The sequence below is a fragment of the Cyclopterus lumpus genome, chromosome 11 (assembly GCF_009769545.1).
Source record: "Cyclopterus lumpus isolate fCycLum1 chromosome 11, fCycLum1.pri, whole genome shotgun sequence".
Taxonomy (NCBI): domain Eukaryota; kingdom Metazoa; phylum Chordata; class Actinopteri; order Perciformes; family Cyclopteridae; genus Cyclopterus; species Cyclopterus lumpus.
In genome coordinates this window covers 6920308-6946077 of record NC_046976.1, presented here as the reverse complement: position 1 = coordinate 6946077, position 25770 = coordinate 6920308, and the positions used below count along the sequence as shown (strand labels likewise).

Below are 25770 nucleotides of genomic sequence, written 5' to 3'. Positions count from 1 at the left end.
TGCCACACGTCTGGAGCAGCCCAGGGAAGTTTCTCTAGTGTTTCTAACGGCTTTCAAATAAATACACTGCATACAATGCGTGTATTACATTTAAATTACTAACACTTTCCCTCATATTATGCACAACAAAAAGCGTGGCTGGCCGGCGGAGGGCTGAACAAACCGAAATAAACCGTGATCGCTTTCGGTTTCCTGTACAGTCAAAACTGCCCCTTAAGGAGCCATCGCCTTATATTTACTCGTATTCACTCAGCAAATGCATCCCCGTTTAGTCCCACTCATAACTACCGTCTAAAACGGAAATCCGGCCCTAGATACTTGCTCTTGTAGATTCAGGTGACACTGTAATACATGCAGTGACGGAGTAATTTAGCTTCTGACACGTAAACAAGAGATTAAAACCGGCTGAAGGGACCGTTAACAGTGACAGTGGGCAATCTGCTTCCTATCAACAGCAACAATAAATCAGCAAATACATCAAACACCTGTCATATCCATGTATGCACTCACCTCTGTAATTGTCCAGAAACGGCGTTCACATTATTTGGCTCTGTGTCCTCACTGCGTGTGTATCAACGTGGGGGCCACATATTTGATCTTTTAAGTCCTGAATTGCCAAAAACCAAAACATCACAAATGTCAGTTGCGGGCTGTTTCAATGTTGTCTTTAATGGCACAACTCAAAAGGCGCGCGCCCTGAGCTAAAGCGACATGACAGAGCTACAATTGCATAACAAATACTGGAGCTATTTTCAGATTTGTCAAATAGGTTATTACAAAGTAGCAGGCGGCCACAAATTCCAAACAGAAATCAAGGCTCGCAGCTCTTGACCGCGTACAAAAATGTTAACCTTGCCACCTACAAAACACAAAAGTTGCTTTAGTGTAAACTGAGTGTCACCATGTAAAGCACCCCACCCCCCCTCCCTCCCTACGCCCCCCAAGAAAAAATAAAATATGTTTCCAAAATGTTTCGTATAATAACAGTCAAAGCAGTAAATAGGCTTCATCTAACCCGTGCATTGTGAAAGCGTTATGTTTATTTAGTAACACGCTATTGTAGCTGCCATCACGTCCAATAACAGACAGCCCGGGCTCCGGTTGTATCAATGGCACCTGGCAGCAGCTAACTAGCCATCTATCAGCAGCCTGTTTGAGGGCGATTTGGCAAATGTCGCCCAGCACAGCTTTACCTTACACGTGCGTGGCAAACACCTCCAGCTTTCACACCGGTCCTGTAAACCGTGCGAATGTGACACGACGGCGGACAAGTGATGCACATAATCTTACATCTCCGTCACATTCTCGGAGGGCACTCGTGTTTCTACATCTCAGCTACGGCGGCTAGCGATGCACTAGCATGTCAGCTAAGCCACAAAAAATCCTGTGACGTGGGTTCAAAGACAAACGCACAATTGAGTCGACAGAAACGCACGCGGACGAAACGTGGCGAATTAAATCCCAACCGGTTATAAAATAACAGATGCAGCGCCGTGTAGGTTATTAAAAAAACACTAACTGTCAACAAAATGGCGGCTGCGTTGAATCAACAGAGACCCGAAATGGATATCCTTCTATTTCTTCTTCCTTGGTGTTAAAATCCCTTTTCCTTACAGCAACTTGTATCCGCAATATCTCCCGAGATGGTCCAAACCCCAGTCCGACACGCCGTTAGCTAGGCCTGGATGTGTCAGCACGGGCCTCTCTCGTTAATTGGGCCTCCATGTCTCCTCAGCCCGTATCGCTACTGTGTCAGTACAACACGGGCATTCTCAGTCCCGGAGAGGAGGGAGGGAGGGGAGGAGGAGGACCGAGGAGGGGGGAGAGGAGAGGAGAGGAGAGTAAATGTCGGTGGGTTCTTGCGGTCCCCGGTCACTGACCAACAAAAAAAAGATAGTATTTTATTATTTCTCTATTTTCGGTGACTTGGGGAGTTGTCGGCCGGTTCGCTGCTCTGCAACAGTCACCTGTCACCCGGTCCCAGCTGCCACAGCGCGCGCCAACATAACGTTACAGTCCACACACGGTACAGACGCGAGCACTTCGACCTATAAATAAATCATTCTTCTTTTCGGTTGAAGCTATTAGTCCACGAATCGATCCGCTTATTGATGTTAAAGTAATCATATTGTTTTGTTGTTAGAATCGATTATTCAGTGATTTATTTAAAAAGAACAACACATCACATCTGGTTTTAGCTGCTCAAATGTGAGGATTTGCTGTGTTTCTCTTTTTGGACAATGAGTCACAAAGAAAATGTGAAATGAAGATGTCAATTAATCATGTATTGATAACTTAATAATGAAAAACACGAGTTGCAGTGCTATGTTCTATTCTTGTCTCATTTAGCTGTTATATGTAGAATACTCTATATTCAACTGTATGCTTTATTAGTCACCTATTATATTATATTCAGGCTGCAACTGCTTATTGTCATTATTGATGAATCTGTTCATGACTTTCTCAGACCAATTTACCCTAACCCTAATCACAAGTCACCCAAGGTGCAAAGTGATACAAGTTCTTAAATGTGCTTGTTTTGTCTGATTGGCAGTCCAACAAATTAAATCATCAATTTAAAGTGATATAATACAGAGAAGCAGAGAATCCTTACATTTGAGAAGCTGAAACCAACACGTTTGGTGTTTTCGCTTAATAACTTAATCAATTATCAAAATTGGTGATGATCAATTCCCTGTCATTCGATTGACTGATTTATCTCAGCACTATATTCTGCACAGCTGTATTCTGCCTCATATCCAACAATTACTACTGTATTGAAACAGAGGTGTATATTTTATATTCCTATCAATTTAATGCTGCACACTGTCATTTTTATTAGATCAAATTTCATTGGATTAGGCTATATTGCACTGTATTTTACATATTCTTCCATATTCGAGTACATGTTTCTAATTGAGGTTTAAGATTATTTAAGGAGAAGGTGCCGAGGGTGGGGATCACATAAGGCTAATTATAAAGAAGAGATCAATGCTGAATCAGATTGGGTGGAAAAACAATAAATATTCTGCAGTAAGAAATCATTTTACTATGAGCCTTAATACGAACGTGATACTTCATAACTCTGTGAATTCCCATCGCTTTGACGATCACAGGCAGCTCAGCGGTGATTAGTTCATGACATCAAAGTCAGTCATTCAGGAAACCACTAAAGAGGGCCATGTAGCGAGAAGGACACATCCCCCTCTGCTCTTAAGTGTGTGGAGTAGCTTAAAAAAAGAACATAACAATCCTTAGCAGGGATGAATTAAGTAAGAGTTGAAGCTGCAAGTTGTGACGTTGACGCATGTGATGTATTTTATTTAGTCGGTGTGGAGGGAAAGGTCTGTGGTGTCTCTTGAAAACAGCTACACAGTCGCTTGGCTCTTTTCTCAGATCGCCTGCTTCTCCTGTTGCTCCGTCCTGAAGGAGCGAGCTTCTGGGGGTTCTGATGTGGGCGGGGGGCTGTTATCGACACCGTCGAGGCTTTTTCGGCATACTGGGCAGGTATCATGCTGTGGTGGAGAGAGAAAAACGTATTAATCTGCAGGCAAAAAGTCAGTGAGCATACAGTACAACTTGAGACTAGAATTGCACCTTGCTGTTGTATGCCTCCGCTAACCAGTCATGTTGCAGTCTACATCCATGTCTATCCAAAATGTCATCACTTCATCAATTTATCCCATTAGACATCTGTGTGAAATTGTCAGAATTAGCATATGAATGCTTGAATTATTTACGGATGCATTATTATTGTTCAATTAATTCTTGAGTCAAAGTTGAAGAAAGTCTCTATAGAGATATTTTTTCCCCGAGAATGGACCGGAGGGGAACCCAAATGGCCAACCCCAAGAACACGGAACCCTCCGGTCATAGCTCTCGCAAGGCGCAGAGGCATAAAAACATTTGGTCACAAAACATGTTTCTGTGTTGTCGTCACAACCCTCAATTCAGGATGTGTGTTACCGCAAATCTTTTTGAGAAAAATATAAAAGACCCCTAAAACCCTGACCACCTCCACCCCTCGTCCTTACCAGCTCCAGCCAAGGTACTATACATTCACTGTGGAAGTAATGGAGGCACGGTAGCTTCCTGACGGATTCACCTGATGAATACTCCTCCCTACAAACTGGACACTGCAGTCTGCAGTCTGAGGGAGACAAACAAGAACAACAGTAAGTATGAGAAACATACGGAGAGAAGCAGATACAGGAAACACATCATAACATTTGAGATTTATTGTGCAAAATAGGTCTATAGGCCTTCAGAGTGTAACACAGTAATACTTTTGTAATGTAGTCCTCTGTCAATTTATTTAGATTAACCAGTTAAATTATGTGTGAATTAAGATTTAGCAGCTTCCAAGTAGTCGGAATCCAGGACAAAAAATATTTATGAATTACTTACTAATTCTTGTACCTAGAAAAGAGAGGAGGGATGTATTGGAATGAAAGTAGCAAAGAGGTAAATCAAAATGGATAGGGGACACAACAGATAGGAAGCAAGGAAAAACAGGAGGAATGAGGAGACGAGAAGAGGAAAGGAGAAGCAGAAGGAGATAAAGAGAGCTTAAAGACAGGCAGCAAGAGACAAGACGAGGAAAGAACAGATACAAGGGGGGAAAGAGTGAAGGAAAGATATCAGGGGAGGAGGAAAAGAGAGAAAGAAAAAAAGGACAGCTGGAAGGAAGGAGGAAATGAGAAGGGAAGGAAAATAAGAGGGAAAGAGATGTGTGGAGTATGCGTTGCTGGAATTGCTACCTGTCTGTTCTTGAGAGATACACACTGTTGGCAGGGATGATATCATCTCCTTTTCAGCAGGGGGTGGACCTGTGCCCTCCAACTGTCCTAACAACTAGTGAGGGAGAGAAGAAATTAGGGATACAGAGGAGACATGAGGGGCAGAGAGGGGAAATGAAGGCATGAGAGACAAGCGAATACGAAATGAACAGTTTGTAATTTGATGGCAACAGACTTTGGGGGTTTTGTGTTTCATTATAAAAGGTGGATCGAGAGGGAAGAAAAAGAAGGAGGAGGATGACACCACTCTGAAACTAAACACAAAGTTCAGAAATCACCACCTCTGATCCCACTGACCTCTGTGATGACAGCATCCAGACCTCCCTGACCCCACGCATAATCCCCAGGGTTTGAGTGCAACTGTAGCATGCTGGATCTGAGACAAACAGAAAGAGAGCCAAAAAGGGTGGGTGGGGTTCACACCTCGCGCTAGATGAAAAAGTAAATGATGTGAATCGAAAATTAAAAAGCGCTTACAGTGCAGCTGGTGCAGCACCGGGGTTTCCGTTGTTGGCAAACAGGTCGGCCAAGAACTGGTGCACAATCCTTGAAAGGGCAAAAACACACAGCAAAGATGTCTGCGTTACTGTGCTCACACTTTACTGTATTTACAGCGGTTTAAATTCATGCCAGTCCTTCATGATTATATATGATATATATGATGTTGATACTGATACCAAATACAGAATAATGAATTTACATAGAGATCCACCCGTAAGTATGGAAGCTGAAGCTCTACCGACTATATCACCTTTTGAAGGAATCCCACTTTTTTTTTCTTTTTTTTTTTTAAAAGAAGAGGTTCAAACGTATTGAAACTAATGAACATGGAGCTAAATATAAAGTTGTTTCTGTTCATAACAGGCATATAAAAGAATATCTGTGCAAAAACACAGCTGTTGTATGTGTTTCAGTTGTATGTTGGTGGTCTGTGCCTTGATTTCCTTCCACTGCAAATGACAAGACATAAACAGAAAGAAGTATTTTTTCCCGGTCAGAGATCAGTACACACTGGAGATGTTTCTGTGTACCATGTCCACACACCCTTCCACTGCAGGCCTTTGTTCAGGCCTGGGCGACCTCTCTTGTTCAGGCTGGGAAGGAGACTCTGGTTCCCCGGCCTCAGTGGAGGAAGGGCAGCTCTGACCTGCAGATACCTGCTCGCTGTCCTCAGGCTCGGACTCGGAAGAGGGCGGATGCGACAGCAGAGCAGAGCGCTCCATAAACAGCAGCTGCCATAACTTGGAGAGAGAGACCAAGTAAAGTGTCAGAAAAAGAGGAGTGTACATTTTTAAAAGCCATGTGTAAGGACATACCTCTGAGAATGCCGCATTAGAGTCCTCACTGGCCACTGGTGTGCTATTCTGCAGGAGACTAAGCAGCAACAATATCAGTGGTGAGAAATGACAAACATAACTCTAAAGAGACCATCGTGCATTTTAATACGTATATATGTGCATGCTTTAAAACATTTGATAAAGCACTTATAGTATGAAGAACAGTAAATATCAACAGAAAAAACGGAGCTGTACCTGGAGTCTTCTGTCACCTCCTCAATGAAGTCAGAGTCACATCTGGGGCAGACGAAATCCTAAAAGGGAAGAAAAGAAAACATCCACTACAAGACCAAAAGAATGCGGGCAATCAGACTTCTGAGTTCAATCCATAACTATCAGGATTCAGCTCCTCTATTCTTCTAGTAAAGCTTTAGACAATAATTAATACAATTATGGGGGCTATACAACAGTATCTTACAGTATTTCTTAATAACTGTAACATACACTTAAATATAGTTATCTGCCACCGGTTAACCATAGCGGCCGATAACTCTATTTTATCAGCATAATACATTATTTTCTTTGAAGCGGGTCACTATAATATTGTCTTACAAAGTCAGAAGTATTAATAATTGTGGACAAGTAATACACTTCAGCAATATTGTATTGCATATGAATTATTGTGTTTCATCTCGTCTGTGTACAGTAGCTGCACTGTACATTTAAAACCGTACATTTCTGACGTCTCTGATGCCAGTATTTTATTTATTTTATGGTGAAATTGTTTAGAATTGCGTGCAGATTAATCCCCCTCTCACTCTCTCTCACACACTCTCTCTCTCTCGCACACACACACACACACACACACACACACACGTAACCTTGCCATTAAACGTGCCAGCTGCACAACAAACGCGCACCAACAGCGGCGTTCCGAATCGAGCAACCAGGAGGATTTAATCTCCAGCAAGTTAATGATTTATACTTTTCAGTTGGGCTTCGCTGACACAACAAGGGGGCTAACATGTCGGGCTGCAGGGGGGTTAAAGGCACATTGGCGGCTTTAGGATAGACCTCTAGGAAGCCCTGCTGGTGCACGTGGCGTCACCCGACCAGCCCCTCCTACGTCTCACACGCGCAGTTGACAGAAGACAACTGGACACAGACTGTCGCCAACAGTGGTGCTTCTAAATATGGCAACGTGAATAACCAGATTTATTTCTCCCTCTCTCCCTCTCTCTCTCTCTCTCTCTCGGCGCATGCTTTACGCAAATAAACAACCGCACACACAGGCTGTCATACGTGTGCTTTTGTGGTCCCACTCGTTTAAAGTTGAGAGCAAACTTTGCAAGTTTAAAAAAAAGCAACAACAAAAAAGTGCTAAACACCTGAAGACGCCCCTCAATGTCCGCATGAATGATTTCCAGCAGCACGAGTCAAGTAAAAAAACGCTCTTCAAAAGTGACTCACCGGGAGTTTGGGGTTTGTTTCACTTTTACAGCAGTGACAGAAAAACCGGTGTTGTGGTGTGTCCGCAGCCTCCGCCATCTTCACGGTGACGCCCAGTGCGTGACGTCAGCGCGGTCTCCAACGGGTCAGAGCGGTGCCCGTGGCATAGTGCATGTCAGAAATCCATCAATACCATCACAGAGCAGGCAACACGATCACTCCTCACATTGTCCTTTTTAATAAATAAAGTTCATACAGGATCAAATAAGATCAAGGGGTCTGAAACAACGAGTTTCACGGATGCAGTTTTCCTCAAGCATGGTGGGCGTGGCCAGAGGATAAAAAACACCTTTAATTTGTTCTTCTTTTAAACACAAACTCGGTTCAAGTGTATTGCATTCGCTGCCTCTATTGTAACTTACTAACTTACAGAACTCGACCCAGGCTGTTTTCCAGCAGCACATTTCCAGTTATGAAACATCAGTGAATGACATCACATAAAAATTAACTTGCTACGGTTTGACTCAATTGAACATAAATACAAAATCAAAATACGGGATCCTGCTACTTAACTTGCCAAAAAGATACAGCAATAATACCTGTGTAAGCATGACAATATGTTTTATTAAAACCAAGACGTGTAACAGTGACGTGTAATAATCATAAGCACCACAAGCAGCACCAACAGAACAGTGACAGATATATTGTTACCGGAACACATCATCTTTACAGTATGAGAGGTTTTGGCAAATAGGTAAAGAGGCATTCTCATGTGGAATGATAATAACAAAGCATGTTAGTTTGCACTAAAGCAACACAATGAATTAGTCTTGAGCCACTAAGTTATGGATCAAATGTTAGACTGGCAACAGTTCAGTGTTCAGCATTGGCTCATTGTAAACACATCCAAGTCATTAAAAAAAAAAAAAAAATTGGTAACCACAAGACTAGAACTTTCCTACTTGGCACACAGCTTGTCTCGTCACTTTCCCTGCATCCACTGATTCTAGGAACGACTGCGCAAAATTGTATACAGCTTCTCCATGTTATTGTTTTCACATTTCACACCAACTTTCTGTTTCCTGGATCAACACATTGACACAACATTGACTCCCGGTTTGGCAATGTAGCTAACTTGACCTGTACATCTTTATAAATTACAAAACCCCACCTCCATCTCATGCACATGTCCTGATGTTCAGTTGCTCAAGGGTTACTAGACAGACAAATCCCCCCCCAAATCAAATTCTAATCACCTGTGGGGAAATAAATAAATACCAAACAGATCCTCTATCAAGCGGAATGGGACCTCCTTCATTCCTCACCCTCCCAACCCCTCTTGTCCCTCTCTATCGAGGAGCAGTGAAGGCCCCCTGGGCAGCGCTGGTGGCAGCACTGGTGGCTGCGCTGGTGGCGGCCTGTCGTACGGCCTGATTGGACATGACTCCGGTGGCGAACTCGGCCTGGGCCTTCTGAAAGCTGGCATCGGTCTGCCTGTACAGGCTGTGGACCTAGAGAGGGGAAGAGCAGAGCGCGCTGACACCCGATACATGCGGCAATTCATCCTCATAGCATGCACATTGTGAGGGTGAACACGATATGCACAACCCGATATCGGGGCTATTCTTCGGACTGTTTGTGATCTACCGACTGCTTCACGGCAGGTGGACCACCTGGGCACAGCGGGCGCGAGTATTTCCACAGAGCAGGTGGCAAGTGCAAATACAGCATGACAATTTTGATTTAAATTTCTTCCTTCAAGAAATGTGACCCACTACCTCATGTCACAGTATCTCCTAATAGTCCACCATTCATTAGAGTTCATTCATATTCAAGGGGACTGAGACCTACTTGTCCTTTCACTTATTAACTGGATTTAAATTACAGTACATTACATGGGCTAACAATTAGATTTATTTTTCTGCCTATTGCGTGTGATTGCCTGCATTTCAAATACGACCATTTATTAAACCCAATGTATGCGCAATAGGTTATAATCTGATATTTATAATATATTATGTAAGTGTACACGTTGTTGGTTTCAGGATATTCAGTTTGATACTGTTAGTTTTTAAATAGGATTTACCTAAATTACCATTTAAACGTGTCTCCCCAAACTAGCCTGGCCCCGGTGTGCGTTCCAAAGTCCATACTACCATACTATTTATTATGCCAGAATAAGATTGGGTAAGTCCCAGTACACAGTATGTCAAATGCACCAAGAATAACGGGATGTCTTACTGCATCCGGTCACATCCGGTATAATAATAATACCTGGATGAGCTAGCTGGAGTACAGAATCCAGTATGCTTTAGCATGTGAATACCGTGTCACGGTTTGTTTGCATTTCGTGCCTCAAGTTAGATCGTAGTTAGTTAGTAAAATGCCACATCCCGAGTTTGATACAGGGGAAAGTGACTGACACCATATCAGAAATACAACCTTAGTCCGAGACGCTACCTGTGATTTTTCCCTGCACGTAAAAACACATTTATTCGGTTTTCACCTTCTTCAGCATGACAACCCCCATGGCGGCTTGGGCAGTGAAGAGGACGGCATTCATCATCATGATCGCACCGACGGGGACGCTGGTCTTCAGAGCAGCCAGGCTCACGATCCACCCGCTGAGGGGAAGAGACTGGTGAGACGGGGCAATAAACTGGAAGGAGCCATGCCTCTGTTCTGACACAGAGATGCTTTTGTTCATTAGTCATACCTGAAACCCCACCCAGGGATACCAATGGTCATGATGACGGAGACGACCACTTGGGCAAAGAAAACAAAGAAGAAGACAAAGAAATTGAAGGAGCTGTCACTCCTGCAGGGGAGAGAAACATAGTGTTAGTGAGCAGAATGAAGCAACCGCTCAAAGCCATTTATGCTTTATGCAGCTAGCTATAACTCAGAAAAGTGCATTTATGGTGGATGGGCTTTTTCATTTGAATGGTGTAACCCACCTGAAGGCTTTGTACACAGGACGGTACCAGCAGATGAAGGAGCAGGGGGCGAAGAGGAGGGCCCACAGGATGGCTAGGCCCAGGCCGACACCACCCGAGGGGTCCACACAGAACATGGCCAGGGAGGAGATGAGGTTGAAGAGCAGCGCACAAGTGCATACTGGACATCGACGAAATAGGATAAAAAAGGAGACAAAGGGATGAATGGGAGCGATTCGACAAGAATGAACAGCAGTGCAATCTGAGTGGAGGGATCAACTCTTTGTTGCTTCATTTCAGCGCAGTGGACCAGAACACAAATAAAACACACCCCTCCCCACTTCAAAGTAGGAGCCAACTTGTCAGGTCTTTGGCTGATGCAACATGGCGCTATTTATTACCTTCCTTTTCCTGCAGCTCGGTTTGGAGTTGGCTCCTTTGGTTTTCCCTCGGCGCAGACTTCAGGACTCAAGGTTTTTTCTCTTTTAATTATTTCTTTATGCTCGCCCACTCCCTTCTCTTATGCGGTAGCTTTCTGCCTCCCTTTCTCACCCTTTTGATGTTGTTTTAAAAATTGGAATCAAGGTTAATCGAAATAATGGTGCCGTAACGCAGACTTAAACCTTGTGAACGTGCATGTGAGGCAGACTCATTTTAGACCCCTGTAACCCTTTTCCCCCCTGCCTGAAGCGTTGGGTCGTTCAATAAGAACAACTTAGTTATTGCCAACAATTTGAATTGGTTGTTGTGTGCAGTAGTTGACCCAGGTGAAGACCTCTGGACCATCTTCCCCTTAGACCCTGGTAGACCCTGATTTCAGTCGGTTCCTGCTAAAGTCCTCAATCTGGCAGTAAAGTGTCTTTGTGCAAACATTCCAGCTCGTACTCCAGACAGTACAGTCCACACATACATGAGTCATGAGAGTAGGAGTTAGTGGCATCTGGTGGTGAGGTTGCAGATTGCAGCCAACAGAATAACCCTCTGCTCTCCCCTCCCCAAAAGCAAATGTCTTGTAGACCTACGGTGGCCTTCAGATAGCATTTTTAAAAAAGCAAAGGGCCAGCTCTAGAGCCAGTGTTTGTCCGTTCTGGGCTACTGTGGAAACATGGCAGTGCAACATGGCGGAATCCATGAAGAAGACCCGCTCCCGATGTAGCACACAACACAATGATTTTTAGTTCTAGGTGATTATGCGCTAATGAAAACATAGTTAGGAATATTATATTCCACTTCTGCCAATAAATCTGCCTAAATCTGACACGCAGTTCCTTTAGGTCATTCGCTCAGTTACATCAACACAATGATACATACAATACACTGATACATCTTAAGCATCAACAGAAGGAGATTTTAAAGGTTCACTCCAATCACAGACACTGTGTTTCCCTCCCCCCCCCCCCCCACACACACACACACACTAACAACAATGCTACGTTATAACACTGTTGTTACCACAACAATAATGGGGATTCACACAGCAGTGTATAGTCAAAGTTACAGGAACTCACACATCCAGAAGTAGTACATGAAGGTGACGGTGCGCTGGAAGCGCTGAGTGATCTCCACATTGATGTCCTGGTAGAAGCAGGGGCCCACCGGGCAGAATGAAGGCAACGGGGGCCAGTTATTCTGACGGGCTGACAAAGAGAAGAGTGGGTGAGGACAAAACGTCACTAACGGTGACGTCTTATGGAATCTTAAAGCCATAAAACATTCAGGTATCTGAGGTATTTATCTCCCCTCCCATCCCCCATCACTTACAGGCTCCCGGACCCAGGCTGTGTGACTCGAGCTCCCTCTCTCTTCTCTCCAGCTCCCGAGCTTTCTTCTCCAGCTCCTCCTGCTTCCTCAAGAGCTCTGCTGTGGTGGCATTCACCGCAGTCTAACACAGCAAGACACAAAAGGAAAATGAAGTATCAGAAATGCACGTCAAGTTTCAAAGAGAGGGTTGTGTATGCGTCATGAATAATTTAAAGGATTATATAAAAGATCTGTTATCACAAGAGATGCACAGAGGACGTGCTTTCAAGGTACATATGTAAAGTTATCAGTATTGGCATCTACCGCACATTTCTGACTAATGTGCGAGTACAAAACCCATTTTTGCCACTGAATGTGCTGATATCAAGATCAGATGGTGAACACTAGTCTAAAGTGACCAGTGCAACATGTGACAAGTGTCTCTACAATGCAGCATGTATACCTGCGAGGTATAGGAGCCATAGTTGCGAGGCTCAGTGGGTGTTGTCCTACTGGGTGGGGTCTGTGCAGGCACAGATGGAGCAGAGGGAGAGGTGGCTTCATATGGAGGAGGAGGCTGGAAAAAAATATAAACAGACATCGCATCAGGTTGACTTCATCCAGTAAGAAAATCCAGAACAAAAAGATACATGCACCACTTTCCATATTGAAACTAGAAGTTGACTACTTCAGTGTCCACATCCGAGTTTCGTTCCTGTTAAGGCAGTATGTGCCAATACCAACAGTTGGCAGGAAGTACCAAGGACCCAAGCCGTTTCCTAGCAACAAGAACCAAAACTCTTTAACATGCAACTGAGGTGTGCGGTGTAAGACACATGGCATATATGTCTATATTTTGGTCTTGGTCCTTTTAAGAGACAAAGACGATTATAACGAAGTGCATGCTAGTCAACTGATCACTGAATTATGTGTGATTTGTTAATCGATTCAAATAAAAATTAATGAAGGAAGTGAAACTAAGTGAGACTACTCAGTCTGATTATTTTAAATGTATTATCTATTTATTTTTACCAAAAAAAACGAATAAAAAGAAAACCTCCCTCAGATTGCAGCCATCTCTGGGAGCAGGCTGTCAGAAACTGAATAATAGACATCGGACGAGTAGAAAAGCTACAAACATGGATTGAACATTAAACATTAAGCTAAATTCATACTTATCTGTTTGTGACTAATCGTAAATGGGCCATTGCAGACAAACATAACTGTGTTAAACAAATGATATGGAAACATGTTTTGATGCCGAATGTCAACATCTCCCCTATTATCTCATAATACAGCTAAACACCCCTTAATAATGTATAATATCTCTGGATTAAGACTCACCCCAGTAGTATTATCAAAAGGGTTGTACAGGTCCAGGGTGGCGTATCCTGTGTTGCTGCTGTGTTGAGTCACTGCAGGGTCCTAGCAGACAAAACAATAGCAGACACACGGAGGTTAGAAGCAGCCCAGTGACACATTTAGACCGTGTTGATCCACATGAAACCAACCCGAGGGGCTTCTGTTGGTGCACTCATTGTGAAGAAGAGCCACAAGTGGGCACAGACTAAGGAGGGGGGAGGAAGGCCCAGAAGAAGAAGAAGAAGAAAGCCACACGCGTCAAATGAGCAACAACACGCCCGCTATTACACAGAGCCGACATCATCATCAAACACACCGCGACAGACCGCACGCACACCGGCTCATTGTTAAGATTAATATTTAATTTCACCCACTTGGAAAGGGTTGTGGTCGTCCATCGGCTCTGGGAAGCTCGTGTATTTTGACATGTCGATGGCGGGTTGTTTTGGGGAAAGAGAGCCGACGTCACTCCGCCGCCACTTCGCCGATGTGCACGCGGAGAGCAGACGAGACGCTGCTGCGTCTTCTCTGAGAGGGCGGGCGGTGCAGTCGCTTTATCCGGTCAACTCGCTGCCCGCCCCTCCGGTGGTCATCTCCCCGCAGTTAGACGTCAGGCTGCAGGCGAACACGATGTACGGACGGGTCGGCGGTTATCTTCACCCGTTTTTTGTTGTTTTTGTACACCTCCTTGTTCAGTCCTGACTGTCAGGGTCTAGGTTACAGCTGCGCCGAGTCACAACAGAGGCGTTATTCCTTCTCCCGCAGGGAAATACAGCCGTTGTACCGGAAGTAGCCAGCCAAAGATCCGTCATGTGACCGCTGCTGCGGCAGAGTCACGTGGCTGTGCGTGAAATATATATATTTTTAAACACACAAAGCCCAAACTATAACAATATAAATATGCCAGAAAAGGTTGAGACTTATCTTATACAATATAAATTACCTTAAAGGAGACATTTCTGGTTCATAGCTATAAAAGATGGTCATTACCTCCTTGAACTCACATTGGTGCCAAGCTGGTAGTGTTCTACATTAATTTCATTGTAATAGAGCGTCTTTGTTATCAATAACTAACCTACAATCAAATGATATGCAGGAGCTCTCTTAATGATGTTTGCTATTATTGTCAGGAGGTGTAATTAATATTACGATACATATTGTATATGCTGGTCCGTTATAGCCTTCACATCTCTACTCTGTTTGCCAATTAACTAAATTAGCACTTGCACTTTGTTTAGCTAACGTTAGCCAACAATATCTCTGCAGAGAAGTCCGACATTAATTTGGAGATAAACCCATTAAGGTTGGTGAGAAATAATCCTCGTGAAGATGTAAAAGAAGCACGCAGAGAGATGTTGCGTTGGTAAATATTGTACAACAGCCTCTCCAGCATGGTAAGTCCACCTGTAACCCATCATATCTGCGTGGTGTCATCTTTGAAACAATCTTAAGTTAAATTTATTAACTCGAGAAGAACTGGCATCAAAGTCTGGCACCAATGCAAACAGTTTCTGAATATGGGCTGTGTGCATCAAAGTATTTATATATTAGCACTGCTTTACAATAGAAACATAAATGTGTTATTGACTCTTGGGGAAATGGATACAATGGTATCTGAACCTTTGATCTGTGAATTAAAATCCTAATAATTTCGAATATATAAAGCCTAATCCTGGCACCTAACTCCACGCGTATCATTGACATGCAGGCACGTCTGGCTGATCTCGGCCAATGGTTTTTGCCTGGTGTTTATAACTGATAATATTCCTGTTTTGCTGTTTTCAAAAAGATACTTCCCCCCCTCTGCCAGTAGATGTCCCTCTCGTATCTTCACAGAATAAAATCCCCCACTTCTGTGGCCTCAGAATCTCACAAGGAAGGTGAGATCTAAGCCTCAAGGAAATGTTCAGGTGCAGCAAAAGAAACATTGATCCAATTATGGTCAGCATGTTTTCTTTATTTTTACATTGTACACAATCAAAATTCATCTTAAATAGTTGTTTTGCTTGGAATAATGTAATTTTCCTGGGGTTTGTTAGATATGAGCTTCGTCAAGGTTTTTCTCGTCTCTTTTTTTGTACCGGCTGGTATGAAGTGTGCACGCTCAAAGGACCTTTTTGTCTTTGTACCTCTCATATATATTACCCTTGCAGTGACATGTTGAGCAGCAGCAGACAACCTTTAATTTATACACACTTTATGGCCTCATGCCCTTGAACAATCCAGCCTTGTTCTTTTCATTCTCTTCTCCTATCACATGGGGTCACGTGGGCGAGGGCAGTCATATGATTTCATCACGTACACGTAGGTCACGCTCACATACAGTATACACTCACACACTCCTGTCTGTACTGTACATGCCCTGTTTCATATCTTCACACATATCTATGTATGCAGGCGCACACTAACTAACAATTAATATTTATGTAAATAGGTTTTGACGTTATGGGTATCATCATAGAGTCAGGATCGCCTTAAAGGGTGACAAGATGAAGGCTTAGCATCCACTATTCTTTAACTTGACATTTGTTCTGTGGGTAGAACAACAATCTTGCTCCATACTGTATGATGTTTACACTCAGTGAAATATTTAAACCCATTTTTACAGCAAAATGAGTGATGAAAGCTTCTTTAGTTTAACTGAGTGAGCATGTATGCGTGCTTGTGTCTTCTGACTGAACCTGCTTGCATGGTTTGTTGTCTTTGTTGGCCAGCTGACTCCTGTGACTAATCATTTCCTCTAATTACCATGTCATGATTGGTCCAGATGGCTCCAATTCAAAGGCTGGACTTGGGTGCCTCCCTGTCCTAAAACCACAGCATTCCAGCAATGCAGGGCTCCATGACATCACTGCCTGAGGAATAGGACCGGAGTGAAGAGTGGTGTGTGTGGAAAGTGACCCGGCTAACAAGGAGGCACTGGCTGGTTTAGACTGCTCCTACGAGGCCACTTCAACCATCAGTCAAAAGGGTCATTTACACAGAATCAGCCATCTCGTGTATTTTGGTGTGTGTCTGTGTGTGTACGCGCAATGCCAATTTTCTTTTAGAGCAAATAGCGGGGAACTTTCCATCCCTTCCAGAGTGCAGTTAAAGCACTGCGGTTTTGTTGAGTGCTTACACAACAACACAGGTTTTCACTGCGGCCATCGTAAACCTACTCTCTGCCTCGGAGAAATAAAAGCACGTGCATAACGAGTGAAGTTTGCATACTTTCTATTTCGCCGATACAAACTGTACGCAGAGGAAAGGAGCTTACATTTACTCAAACACTGTTTTGAGGTGCATGTTCTTCATGCTTTCTGTTTCTATTTTGTGCTGCTTTTTACTGCATTACATGTATTTGGCAGATGTCGTTAAAAGGTACTTTACGGGTTAAGATTTGACGATTGAAAACACATGATTATTGTAGGAAATACAACACCTTGTTTACAATTAAGCTAGAGGATCCCAACCCTGAATGAGCACTTGCAAAAAATAATCAGGTCTCATTGTTTCACCAAAGAGACAATTCACATTTAAACTTCTCACGTGGTTTCATTCAAACAACCGTTTATTGTGCAATATTTAAGTCTGAAATCATCAAGCAACTTTTCTTCCTTCTTTCCTGCCCCACTAATCATCTCACGACACTTCACATTTACCTTGTGACCCCTAACGTATGTAAAGTAGTTTAGTCACAACACAACCCAATGTATCATTGTGTCGACAATCTGATCATTAAATATCTAATCTTTTTAAGAAAAATGTTTGAATGCTGGACATTTATTGAGTATTTTTACGCGTGGGTTTGATACTTTTACTTGAGTAAAGGAGTACTTCCAGACACACACACACACACACACACACACACGCATAAACCCACAGAGGTTATTGAGAACATTCATCCCAGAGGAGACCCAGTCCTCCCACTGCTTGCTCAGCACTGTGTGTAAACTGGGAAGCACTTCAGAGGGGCGCTTGTCTTCGCACTGTTTGAAAAGCTGGAAAAACCATCACTGCCTGTAAAGCGTAGCCGTTCTCTCCTCAGGTGCCAGAGAGCTCCATTTTTTCACAGCTTGGTGACGACGTCTGCCTCAAACTGAACCAGCAGTTGAATTGTTGCTGAGTCAAAGAAACAATTTTAGGGACTTAAATCTATTTGTATTTTCGGCTAAACATTTCAATTGCGTTTGCATATTTTGTCTCTGCATCCATTTAGTTGAAATGTGGGTTTTGAGAGGGAGCGGCTGGAAATCTCCATGCACACTTTACACTTTGTACATGGGTGCAAAGCCAAAGCAAAAGGGGTGGGGGATTTTTCTTTGTTGAGCTCACTCTGTAAGTAGGTACAGCTGGAGAGGGGAACATACAAAGTATAACCTCTCCTGATGCTATGAAATAACCTTCTCATGACCACCCTCTCTCTCTCCTTTTCCTTTCCACTCCCTGCTTCCCTCTTGTTTTTGTCAAATGTCCCACGAAGGGAAGTTTATCAAATACGATTTGTCTTTGGGAGTTTTTAAACTAATTGAATACATACTGTAGTGGGCTATGATGACACAAGAGCACACAGAGGACAATGTCGATTGCGAGTGGAAAAAAGAGGGGGCATAGACAGGGATGTAAAGTGATACGCAGACAGACGACAAGGGAATGGGAGGTGCAGTGAGGAGGAAACATAAAGAGTGCTTGAGGAGGAATCGTAAAACAGTGAAGTCATATAAAACAATTTATTAACACGTTGAAAAATGACACAGATTTAGACACAGCTTGTAGAAAAGGAATGTGGGACATTTCTATATGAAACACAAAGGAGCAAGTTCAGGCATCTTTGGTGTTCTAAAAGTGCCAGCATACATTCATGTCAAATGAGGCCTTTGTCTCCCCAGAGCACTGTTTGAGACCAACATCTGACTGGCTGGGAGGAGGACGAGGAAGTAAGCAAGTAAATGTAAACCATGCATGAGGCACAAAACAGGAGTATTGTATGACAATCTTGAGAATGTTTCCTCATTCCCTCTCGTAAAGCCTGGTGCAGACGACTTCTCCTGCAATCATCGTCTGAAAGAAAACCACAACAGAGTATTATATATATGACACACCAATTATTTATAATTATATATATATATATATTTTTAAAAAGCTGATATAAAGTCATGATTTTGTGCTGTCCACAAAATAATCACCAGTATCAGTTCTCCATCGTTGGTCAGCTCTCGGGTCCATGCTGTTTTGGGCCCGTCGCCTTTCTGTACAGTCTGTTCACAGCTGATCTTGCTGTCTGTTTCCCACTTAGGAAAACTCTGCAGGGATTCATATGGAGAAACATATGCATCGTTTAAGTGCGCTGGCTTCTATAAAGTCACTGACAAGTTGGGGTTTTGTCACAACTGGATGTGCTGATTGCTGCAAGTCAGAACATTTCTTTTGATGTCCCTCACCACTCACTCAGTATGAAGAAATGAAGAACAGATCAGAGTTTTATTACCGGCACTAACTCTGGAGTTGGGCTGAAATGATTTCCATACGGTGCTTATCGTGCATTACTCTGCCTATTTAGTCTGTGCTTGGCCCAAGACCTGGTATGCATCGGTCGACATTATACAGGAATGTTACATGGGATGTGTACCGTGCAGGGCCGTCCATCCACCGTGGCCTCGTTGAAGGACTGCCCCACGGTGAAGGAGACATGGGTGGTACGGACGCTGGTGGATGTCTTGATGGACAGACTCTCATCCTGCTGGGTGATTTCCACTGCCGGGCTGGAGGCCGCTCTCACTGCAATCTTCCTCAGGAACACATTCACACCTGCTCACACACATTGAAATTGTATATCCTCTGCTATTCAAGAGTTACACAAGTAACAAGCAAATTCATGTGATCCTTGTTACAATGTCTCTCTCTGCTTATTATTTGTCTCTTCAGTTTGAGTGCAATGCTTTTTGGCAGTCTGAAAGTTTTCCAAACAGTCTTTAAAGCTGCACCCCACAGTAATAACATCACGTTGGTGAAAAGAAAAATAAGGGTGTTGAATGTACATTGTCATTTACTTCTTAGTTGCAAGCCTCATTACGCTGACCTTTATTTATTTTATTTTTTTAGGAAATTAATCTAACAATTTATGGTATGCTTCAGAAAATGGTTGCCAGCAAAACGGAGCATACAGCATTTTTGTACTTAATTGGTTACAACATGCAAAACCAATTTTAATTAAGCCGTTATCCACCCAACTTTAAAAACTCAGCTGGTATCGTACTTGTTAGCCCCCGACCTTAACCCAAGTGAACCAGATTCAAATCTGTAGTTTTACATCCAGACGACCCCTCAAATCAGATTCAGGTCCATTTGCTCATGGAGAAGTATAAAGGAGGCAAAACACACACACACACACACTCACACACACACACACACACACACACACACACACACACACACACACACACATACACAGCCATAGATTGGGTCAGGGAGGCCCAGGGCAGTGAAGGAAAGTCAGTTCCCATCCGGCTGGCTGCTGGGGCCCATGTCAAGGCTTAGTTCCGTTTACACTGGCTCTAATTACAACCGCATGAGGAGGACCCTGCTTCAGATGAGTCTAATCTAACATTCCTCCACAGGCTATTTGTCTTCAGATTTTTAATGGATGCCACTGGCTGGCCCTCGCCTGACCTCTCCCTCTCCTGTTCTCGCTTATACCGGGAGTCCACACAGTTTCATATAGCTAAGCAAGGCCAATATGCCCATGAGCGTAGGTTAGCAGGGATGGAAACCAATGTAACCACAGAGAGCCACTTCAGACCCCTTTGGTTCTCCAGTTGACCTCTGAGCCAAGTGGATTTCCAGTGGATAATGCCACATGTCAACCTGATTGACAGGTCTTTGTGCAGAAGACACTTCCCTTTCCTTTTCTAATCCTCTTTTGCATTTTTACAATGGAGCTGAATGGTTGATGATAAACCAGATAACAATATGCAGCTTGACCCTAAACCGGCATCGAAGTTTGACTTTTTGCTTGTAAAGCATTTTAATAAAAGTGTGTGTGTGTGTGTGTGTGTTGGACGTTGTTTTCAAGACAAATAAACAACTTTTCAAGACAGATAAACAACTTTTATTGTGCATTATTAAGCAAATCAAATATAGAATATGTCTCTTCAGAAAATGCCTCAAATGCAGGACTCACCCAGCACTTTCAAGAGATCCTCGAAATTTTCCGAAGACTTCATTTTCCATTTCCCTGAGAAATCTGTGGTTTTCTTCTCCACGTCCATGACCTCGTTTGCAGGTTAGAAGCGGATTCGCACTGCAGACTCGATGGTTGTCCCTCTCTGGCCCTCTCCGTTCACCGGTTCGCAAAAGTGTCTCCGCTGCCTTCATCTGCGCCTCCATTGATTGGCCGACGGCTCGCCTGAATCTGATGCTGGTCCAGCCAATCCGGAGGCCGCTGGCAGGGAGGAGCTTTCTCCTTCTGGTTCTGACTCCGTCAGCATGGTGCACGATGTTGACACGAGCTGGAAAATGCACTTCCAGTAAGTCCTTTGATGCTGATGATATTAAGTGTTACTTGTATTTTTTTCTCTCTCTCTAGTTGGTGTCAAGAAGTCAAGAAATAAATGTTGGAGACTAAATCAGTGAGCAATTAAATGTAAAAAATACAATAACACCCGGATAACACCTTCTATTAAATAACAGACTCAATTTAGACTAGACATGTGTTCAGATCTGGAACGTGAAATCAGATATCAGGGTTAATGTGTTCAGTGAGAGAGAGAGAGAGAGTGAGAGAGAGAGAGAGAGAGAGAGAGAGAGAGAGAGAGAGAGAGAGAGAGAGTGTGTACGTGTGTGTGTGTGTGTGTGTTGGGGGGGGGGGGGGGGGGGGGGGGGGCTTGAGGCTCTAAAAGCGAGTCAATCTCCTTAGATCCCCATGTTAAAATACCAAACTGTACAGCAGAAATAAACATTTCCAACCTGGTACACACATATATTTTGGTCTCTATAGCTACAATCCCCACTATAACTTACCTAAATGATATCAAGGCTTTAAGGGCTGTGACAGCTGCTAGCTGTCTAGGTGTCACCTCGACTAATTTAAGTCACTGAACTTAACCTGTTGGTCGTGGTCCTGCTGCTGCCTTTTGGAGAATTGTATGGCCGTTGGATGGTGGACTACAGCTGGATGACCTCCATGCATCAGCTTTTCAAGGGGATAGCAAGAACTTGGCTGAACCCTGGAACACCGGACAGCACCATCCAACTGCAACTCCTTTTCTTTTTATCAATCTGACAGAACAGAGGAGGTGTGAGCTTTATGGTTAATAACGAACGTCATTGTTCCTTGAGCTTCATTTTGGCTCCTCAGAAACCTATGGGTCACGTCACAGAGACTATGTCCATGTCTTATGGTCCAAGGTTTTCACTACTGAAGAGTGGTGAGAGAAGAGTAAACAGGCAGCCAAAATATATAATAAAGGTTAAGGACCTCCTGGTAGCAAATGTGAAACTGTTAAAGCAATATTTAATTAAAACACAACAGGCTCAGCTACAGAAGTTACAAAAGAAATTATAAGATCCATAAGAGCTAGATTAAAAAAAAAAAAATCAAATCAGTAAGGCTACATTGTTCCTAAAGCCAGGTGGAAATAAAGTATCAGCGCGCCGATCAATCTAGTAAAATCTAGTAAAAATACATCCATACAACACAAAAGCAAAAGAGTTATGTAACAGTTGAGTACAACAAGTGAAATCAATTGGGTGGATAAAGATGCTGGTGAATATTTGCTTGGTCATATCTGACAACATAATGAATGTTGCAGAGAATAGTAGACCAAAGAACACCACTAAATAAGTAAGGTGAGTAAGTTTCCCTCAAGTATTGTCAGGGAGATGTATTTTATATATTAAACTCCCATAAATGTAATTCCACTTGCACCCATTCGTGGAATCCAGCGAATTTGGCCGACTCTCTGAGTCTTCAGGTCATAGACTCTCGTTCTGTTCTTTCCTTCTCCCTCACATGCGCTCACACACTGCCAAGAATATTTCACCAGGTCTGGATCAGAAGGGATGCCTCAGGAAACATGATGCATTGGATTCACCCAACAAAAGGAGTCATGATGTTATCAGTGCAGCTTGTCTCAAGCATTCCTCCCTGTGGCACCATGAAGCTACTGTATAGAGTTACAGCAAGAGAAAGCAAATATAAAAGCCCTTTTGAATGCAAATGAGACATACCATGGAGGCCAGAATTCACCGCTGGCTGACCTCAGCCTGAGAACACACAGAGGACAACAGCAGTTCAGGGAAGAGAAGAAGAGGAGAATGGCCCTGGTGAAAGGATAACACTGGACACTGCTGTCCATGTTGCTATGACAACGGATGCAGTTTCATTAACCTGTGATTCACATGAAAGCAATCTCCCTATACACTATGATAACTGCAGAGATCTGCAGACGTGTGTTTTTCTTTCAGTTTATTCACTTATTATTATTATTATTATTTCATACATGTATTCATTAAGGGGAATCCGTTTTTATATTTCTTTAAACATAGGGCTATACATTCTCTGTCATAAAATGTACTTTTACGGAGACCTTTATTACATATTGAAAAGGATCAGAGCTGCAAACTTTGACATAGTGCACAAGGTGACAGGATGCACAACTAGAATCAGGGAGAGGCATCTGGGGGCATTCTCCCTCTGGAAAAAAATTAAAGGGATTTTAATATGAAGCCGTTTGGAGCCTTTTGGAGATTTGAATAAAGGGAGATAAATAGAAAACAACATATAGTTTCGATGAATAAAATGTGTTTTGGCTGCATAATAATATATATGTATTAAATCATTGAACTTGAATTATTGATGTATTACTGGGTTCATGTCTTTAATGTTGCAGCAGGTAAATGTGGAGCTAGTTTTAAATTATTGATATATTACTTTACATACTTCTAGATCGTTGCCCTGGGGACCAATTCAAGCCTTATTGGTATACTAACGTCATATGCTATTTTCTTTTATTATATTTGGTTTAGATCAAATGCAAATTAACTAAAGCCGTCAGATAAATGCAGTGCATTTTTCCCCTAAATTGTAGTAAAGTACAAATGGGCCTAACTCAAATGTGTACTTAAGTAGGCTTAAAATAGCCTGCTTGAGTAACCTACCAGTACATGTAGCCCACAGTTACTTCCCACCAATGGTAACTGATTTGTAAAAATGCAATAAAGATAGCGTAGCTAACATTACATATCAGGAAGGTGGCTTTAAATAGTCAGCAACGCTATTTACATTGTCTGGTTCTGGCAGTGGCTACTCTGATGTTACCGGAGTCAAGTCAAAGTATGTTCCCTCATCGAGTAGCAGCCCACTTTCCCTCATGATAAAAACAGGTCAAAGTCAATTTTAAGTGAGTTAATATAATATAGACTCTCCGCAGGAGCAGCATCTAATTTGTATTGGATATTTTGTTATTTTTCCCAAATTAGTGCCTTTGCATAATTTCCAGAAAGCACACACATATCATATTAACAGCAATGTCATCTTGAACCTGTAGGAACACGTACATGAGCATCTATGTACCCTCTATGCACCGTCACACTACATCCAGTGGATGTAGCACCAATCTTGCAGTTTCTTTCTTGCCCACGAGTGAGGCTGTGCAAACCACCAGAGTGCACATGTCACAACAATAACCTGAGGCGAGCCACGCGGTGAGGAAGAGCCTGCTGCCCAGTGGACAGACTCAGGTGTGGATGACAATGATGATGTTGACCAAGTCGTGGGTGACATGGGGTCTCAGGAATATTTACTTGTCCATTGTCGTAATATTGTGCTGAATAAACTACTCAATCCCAACTGGTAGTTGTTTATTAAACATGGGAAAAATAGGCAAAACAAACCGCTAAGTCCCGTTAAGTGTATGCAAATAATTGAATAAGCAATAGAATGGTTGTATAACATACACAAATATGTGTTCCCTTGACTTTTGTTTGGGTCGACATAAATCAAATAAGTTATGGAGAATAAATATGAATTTGTAAAAAAAGTATCCTTAGTTAGAAAATACATGCCGACGGTAACTTACTTATCGTGTGTATTTGATGATAACTACATCAAACATTACACAGGAGCTTATTACCAGTATCTGTGGGTGGCCGGTAGTCCAGACACACCCCAGGGAAGGCCCTTTCCTGGTTTTGAACAACAGCTGTCCATTACTTTAAAGGTGGTAACCACTAAAAAATTGCCAGCAATGCCAATCCTATTCAAACATAATAAGAATAATAAAGGGAGCTAGAGTCATTTAAAAAAGTACATCTGGCATTTGCCAACTCACATTGTACTGGTAAGTTACATTTACGACTAATTATCATCCTGGGGTGACACGTTTGACACGTATGATTATAGCTCATCATCGGGTAAGTTCAGTTCAGTTCATCAACCAAATCAAATCCAGTGTCACAGAGTTCAACATTAGAAGGAATGGGATTTGCTAACTGAGTTGTTGGTTGCACAATAAGATTTCATGAAAGGTGTTATTAATCAAATCTTTTCTCAAAGGGAAGGGTGACAGCGACAACCCAAAATAGCAGGGTGTGTGTTTATGTGTGAGTGTGCGTACATACTGAATGTGTGTGTGTGTCTGTGTGTGTGTGTGTGTGTGTGTGTGTGTGTGTGTGTGTGTGTGTTTCCAGGAGCATTGTACTGTTCTTTTAAAGTACAACAAGACAAGAGGCTTTTTGGCACCAAACAACACTGGACATTCACAGTGGGCTACTGTTTGAGCAGTAATGGAGGCCACATGCAACTATATATATCATAGTTTTGTTGTGTACTTCTAATATCTTCTCTTTTGTTGGGTAATATTGCTATGCTTATTAGGGGTTTGAAACTGCAGCAGCTCTCCTGGCCTTACCTGCCAGACCTCATATACCTCATCTAGACCTCATTTAGTGAGTGAGAAATCAGGTAGCAACAATATACAAGTCTTGTAGTAGTACATTGAATTACATGCGATTTTGTTTGATTATTGGAGAATTCCCTATTTTTGTTCAACATGCTGTGAACAAACCGTACCTGATATTTATCTCACTCAACTAAACAATTCTCTCTGTCTGCATCAGCTGGTCCTCACCTTGCCATGCCTGAATGGATGCTTGCTGCAGTGTTTACCACCTTATATCTGCAACCAACAATGTCAATGAATAGCATTAATGTATGAGTTTTAAAGA

At 42.7% G+C, this 25770-nt stretch overlaps 4 protein-coding genes across 13 annotated transcripts in view; all 4 read right to left on the bottom strand.

The window, feature by feature from the left end:
* Positions 1-1774, bottom strand: part of ash1l (ash1 (absent, small, or homeotic)-like (Drosophila)) — a 29191-nt gene extending 27417 nt beyond the window's left edge. For 2 of the 3 annotated variants that reach the window (XM_034544513.1, XM_034544515.1), the window contains exons 1-2: positions 1615-1774; positions 511-607 (exon numbers count right to left, since the gene is read on the bottom strand). The gene's annotated coding sequence lies outside the window, so the exon portion shown is untranslated. Of the gene's footprint in view, positions 1-510; positions 608-1519 lie in introns of all 3 variants that reach the window. The other variant, XM_034544514.1, reaches the window with a different exon arrangement.
* Positions 1775-3294: 1520 nt separating this feature from the next.
* si:ch211-81a5.1 (E3 ubiquitin-protein ligase RNF115) lies at positions 3295-8008 on the bottom strand. 7 transcript variants are annotated; one of them, XM_034545312.1, is made up of 9 exons: positions 7547-8008; positions 6332-6390; positions 6116-6173; positions 5844-6040; positions 5277-5345; positions 5097-5175; positions 4761-4854; positions 4035-4150; positions 3295-3515 (listed from the first exon to the last, which is right to left on the bottom strand). In XM_034545312.1, exons 1-9 carry the CDS (start codon positions 7622-7624, stop codon positions 3393-3395), a joined length of 873 nt encoding a protein of 290 aa, XP_034401203.1. In that variant the 5' UTR covers positions 7625-8008; the 3' UTR covers positions 3295-3392. The 7 variants fall into 7 exon arrangements, with proteins under 7 accessions (XP_034401203.1, XP_034401208.1, XP_034401202.1 ...); XM_034545317.1 differs by having other exon boundaries at positions 3297-3515; positions 5831-6040; positions 7547-7628; XM_034545311.1 differs by having other exon boundaries at positions 3360-3515; positions 5844-6173.
* Positions 8009-8129: 121 nt separating this feature from the next.
* scamp3 (secretory carrier membrane protein 3) lies at positions 8130-14398 on the bottom strand. Of its 2 annotated transcripts, none has more exons than XM_034545309.1 (9): positions 13938-14398; positions 13546-13626; positions 12665-12778; positions 12223-12343; positions 11970-12098; positions 10483-10642; positions 10242-10343; positions 10032-10149; positions 8130-9036 (listed from the first exon to the last, which is right to left on the bottom strand). In XM_034545309.1, the coding sequence occupies exons 1-9, from the start codon at positions 13989-13991 to the stop codon at positions 8875-8877; spliced, it is 1041 nt and encodes a 346-aa protein (XP_034401200.1). In that variant the 5' UTR covers positions 13992-14398; the 3' UTR covers positions 8130-8874. The 2 variants fall into 2 exon arrangements, with proteins under 2 accessions (XP_034401200.1, XP_034401201.1); XM_034545310.1 differs by lacking the exon at positions 13938-14398 and adding an exon at positions 13713-13824.
* Positions 14399-18293: 3895 nt separating this feature from the next.
* On the bottom strand, positions 18294-21116 carry crabp2b (cellular retinoic acid binding protein 2, b). Its single transcript, XM_034545331.1, has 4 exons — positions 20726-21116; positions 19175-19353; positions 18732-18848; positions 18294-18606 (listed from the first exon to the last, which is right to left on the bottom strand). Exons 1-4 carry the CDS (start codon positions 20811-20813, stop codon positions 18556-18558), a joined length of 435 nt encoding a protein of 144 aa, XP_034401222.1. The 5' UTR covers positions 20814-21116; the 3' UTR covers positions 18294-18555.
* Between the last annotated feature and the right edge of the window lie 4654 nt (positions 21117-25770).

Excerpts from the sequence above, each read along its gene's own strand:
- scamp3 (XM_034545309.1), bottom strand. The coding sequence starts at position 13,991 with ATGTCAAAATACACGAGCTTCCCAGAGCCGATGGACGACCACAACCCT. Across the intron at positions 13,627-13,937 it reads ACGACCACAACCCTTTCCAA|GACCCTGCAGTGACTCAACA; the intron begins GTGGGTGAAATT and ends TTTGTCTGCTAG. Across the intron at positions 12,344-12,664 it reads ATGGCTCCTATACCTCGCAG|ACTGCGGTGAATGCCACCAC; the intron begins GTATACATGCTG and ends TTGCTGTGTTAG.
- crabp2b (XM_034545331.1), bottom strand. The coding sequence starts at position 20,813 with ATGGACGTGGAGAAGAAAACCACAGATTTCTCAGGGAAATGGAAAATG. Across the intron at positions 18,849-19,174 it reads TGGATGGACGGCCCTGCACG|AGTTTTCCTAAGTGGGAAAC; the intron begins GTACACATCCCA and ends GAATCCCTGCAG. Across the intron at positions 18,607-18,731 it reads ACGATGGAGAACTGATACTG|ACGATGATTGCAGGAGAAGT; the intron begins GTGATTATTTTG and ends GTTTTCTTTCAG.
- si:ch211-81a5.1 (XM_034545311.1), bottom strand. The coding sequence starts at position 7,624 with ATGGCGGAGGCTGCGGACACACCACAACACCGGTTTTTCTGTCACTGC. Across the intron at positions 6,391-7,546 it reads AAACAAACCCCAAACTCCCG|GATTTCGTCTGCCCCAGATG; the intron begins GTGAGTCACTTT and ends CTTCCCTTTTAG. Across the intron at positions 3,516-4,034 it reads TAGTACCTTGGCTGGAGCTG|CATGATACCTGCCCAGTATG; the intron begins GTAAGGACGAGG and ends TCTCCACCACAG.